This window comes from Nanorana parkeri, unplaced genomic scaffold (assembly GCF_000935625.1).
Source record: "Nanorana parkeri isolate BGI_ZX_2015 unplaced genomic scaffold, ASM93562v1 scaffold7, whole genome shotgun sequence".
Taxonomy (NCBI): Eukaryota; Metazoa; Chordata; class Amphibia; order Anura; family Dicroglossidae; genus Nanorana; species Nanorana parkeri.
The window spans coordinates 1,132,484-1,135,272 of NW_017306275.1; the positions used below are offsets into that span (position 1 = coordinate 1,132,484).

Here is a 2,789-nt window from a genome sequence, read left to right on the forward strand (position 1 = left end):
TATATCATTAAGATGAATAAGAATCTTGCAAGTTTTCTACAACTGTTAAGAGTCACTCTAGTAGCAGGGAGTGGATTATCCAGAGTTCCTGTGTGCGGACCTGCACAGTGGCCTGGTGGAATGCTTTGTGGTCTATTCCCGCTGCTTTCATACCTCAGTCCACCTGAGATCAATATTTCCCTCTGCCTCAGTAGGTAAAAGCCACCAGTCACCAAGTTCATTAGCATCAGACCCCTGTTAGCCAGCTTTCTTCTGTTGGTGAATCAAAGGGTTTTAATTTGGGTAATTCTTATTTAATAAACCCTGTTAAAGCCAATTGGCCCCTTACTCGACAGTTAACATTAGAATCAGGACCCTATTGCCAATCTGCAGGTGTGTAGCATCCTCTGTCATCTTGGTTGTTTTTCCTTTTCTTCTGTACCAGGTTTTTCTTCTCCCATAGTTGTCCTGCTGGTAATTGTTGGTTAGTTTTAAAGAGGAAATCCAGGATTCTTTTAAATAAACTCTTGCAGTGCGGGGGTAGCACCACTCATTAAGTGCTCATTTTGATCTAGGGATGAAAAAAAGAAAATATACTTGCCTTATCATTGGTCCTGCCTGGCTGCTAGACTGGTCCCCGCAGTCCTTTCTCCCCAAGCTCTAGTGGTGTAAGAACCTGTGCCATCGCCATGTCTGATGCAAGTCCATTAGACATGAGGACGCAGAACGGTCACTGCAGCAGGACCGAGGATCAGGTGAGTGTATCCTCTTTGTTTTTGCCCATAGACCAAAATGAGCAGTTAACCTTGCAGTGCAGGGGTAGCCCCACTGCATTGGTTAATTTAAAAAAAAACTGTAGTTCTTTAAAGTGACATTGAACTCAGGAGTTAAATCTTGAAAGCATTAAAGTACCCTAACTATTAACATAAATGTATCTTATTTATGTATCACCCGGCTGTAGATCCTCAAATCATCTCTGAATTGGCGCTGACTAGGTCCTTCCTTCTGGAGGGTGGCTACTTTTGTTCCCCATGGTCCCCGTGTGTATTGTAAAGTAGTCACCGTCCCAAGCTCACTCCTGTGATCGACTACAATCTCATGTTTAGTTGAGTAATTTGTACTGAGGTGGTTGACCATCACAGGAGTGAGTTTGTTCCCCATAGTTCCCATGTGTGTTGTAAAGTAGCCACCCTCCAGAAGGAAGGACAGTGTCTGCACACATCGTTCGTCAAAAATTGGTTGGTTAGTATGGCTAATGACCGATTTCCAAACGACATTTGACAATGCTTGATGGGGGATGTCTAGGTATAATCAAATGAGGGCTCATGCCAGAAACAAAACCTCTAGAACGAAAATCTAACAATGTATGGCTACAGATGATTTGAGGATCTACAGTTGAGCGACACAAATAAGATACATGTTTGTTAATAATGTATTTGAATGCATTTTTAAGATTTAAAGGAGAACTATGAGGTGAGTGATTTTCACCCACCTCATAGTTCAAGCCGACGTGTGACAATGAAACTGTCACATGTCGGCTCAATAGATCGGGGAGTGAGCAAACACATACTGCCGCTCGCTCACTTTCAGATCATCTCCCTGCAGAGAGCCGTGACTGTCAGTCACCGTTCCCTGCAGGGATTCTCCCCTCTCCGATCCTCCAGCGCTGACTGGCGGAACGGACGGTGGAGGGTACAGCTGGCTCTGCCTCTAGATAGGCAGAGCCAGCTCTCACGCAGCTGGGTGGATCTCGACAGTAATGTCGGGATCTGTCCCGGCTACGACAGTCTCAGTATACCGCGAGCTGTAGCTCGCAATGTACTGAGCTTTGGGTCACGGAAGGACGCTAGTATATGTCCTCCTGTGACCCTGAGGAGAACTATGGGGAAAAACACTTACCCCCATAGTTCTCCTTTTAACTCCTGAGTTTAGTGATCACAGAGTCACTGTAGGAGATGATGTAAGCTGTTCTAATAACTTTTTGCAATCCCTAATGAGTTTTACCACTGACAAGTTGCATACCATAGCTTTGTACCATACATTGCAGTTTTTTACTGTTTTAACGGTTTTACTTTAAACATTTACTCTGATATTGCATTCTGGTATGTCTCCTAAATTATTACCATTCATGATTATAGGGACAAAATGATACCGGAGCGTGTTGACAAGTATTGCATCCAGTTTATGTATATGACTGAGAAGTCTAATGTATTATACAGTGAACAGGTCTGTCATCCTTTTTTTTCACTTATTATATATGCTATTATATATTGACACACATTATATTGCATTTCACTGTCATTTGTGTACAAATAAAACATGTTTTTTTATGGTTTTTAAAGTTCTTAATAGATGTTCTACCAAACACACCTGTGAAGTTAGTGCCACAGCCTCAACCTGCTACCCCTACAGTATCAAACGTAAAGGCAAAGGAAGGGCGCACTCTGGTCAAGAATTTGTGGCTCAAAACTGTGGTAATTTTTTTAATAGATTTTGTATTATGATGGTCATACGTGCAGCAATATGATCATTCGGTCAAGTCATTATTTTGTCAAAGAAATTTTGTCTCAGAAATCGATTGCACTAATCAACCATTCTTTTCTGTTGTGTTTTTACAGTAGCTTCTGAGAGAAAGATCATTTTAAACTTTTAAATCTGTTGTCAATCGATATTGTTACATATATGTCGTGGTGGATGTATTTCTAACCCACATATATGATGGAGAAATAAAAAAGCACCTTCTTTTGCATAAAAGACAGTGCTCTTTTTACAAACATTTTCAGATTATATATATATATATATATATATAT

At 41.1% G+C, this 2,789-nt stretch overlaps 1 protein-coding gene across 1 annotated transcript in view; it reads left to right on the top strand.

The window, feature by feature from the left end:
• The window catches only part of SMCHD1 (structural maintenance of chromosomes flexible hinge domain containing 1), a 124,538-nt gene that overhangs the window by 89,364 nt on the left and 32,385 nt on the right, over nucleotides 1-2,789 (top strand). The window contains exons 35-36 of the mRNA XM_018553353.1: nucleotides 2,118-2,205; nucleotides 2,322-2,453. Of these exons, the coding sequence (XP_018408855.1) occupies nucleotides 2,118-2,205; nucleotides 2,322-2,453 (220 nt within the window). The remainder of the gene's footprint in view (nucleotides 1-2,117; nucleotides 2,206-2,321; nucleotides 2,454-2,789) is intronic.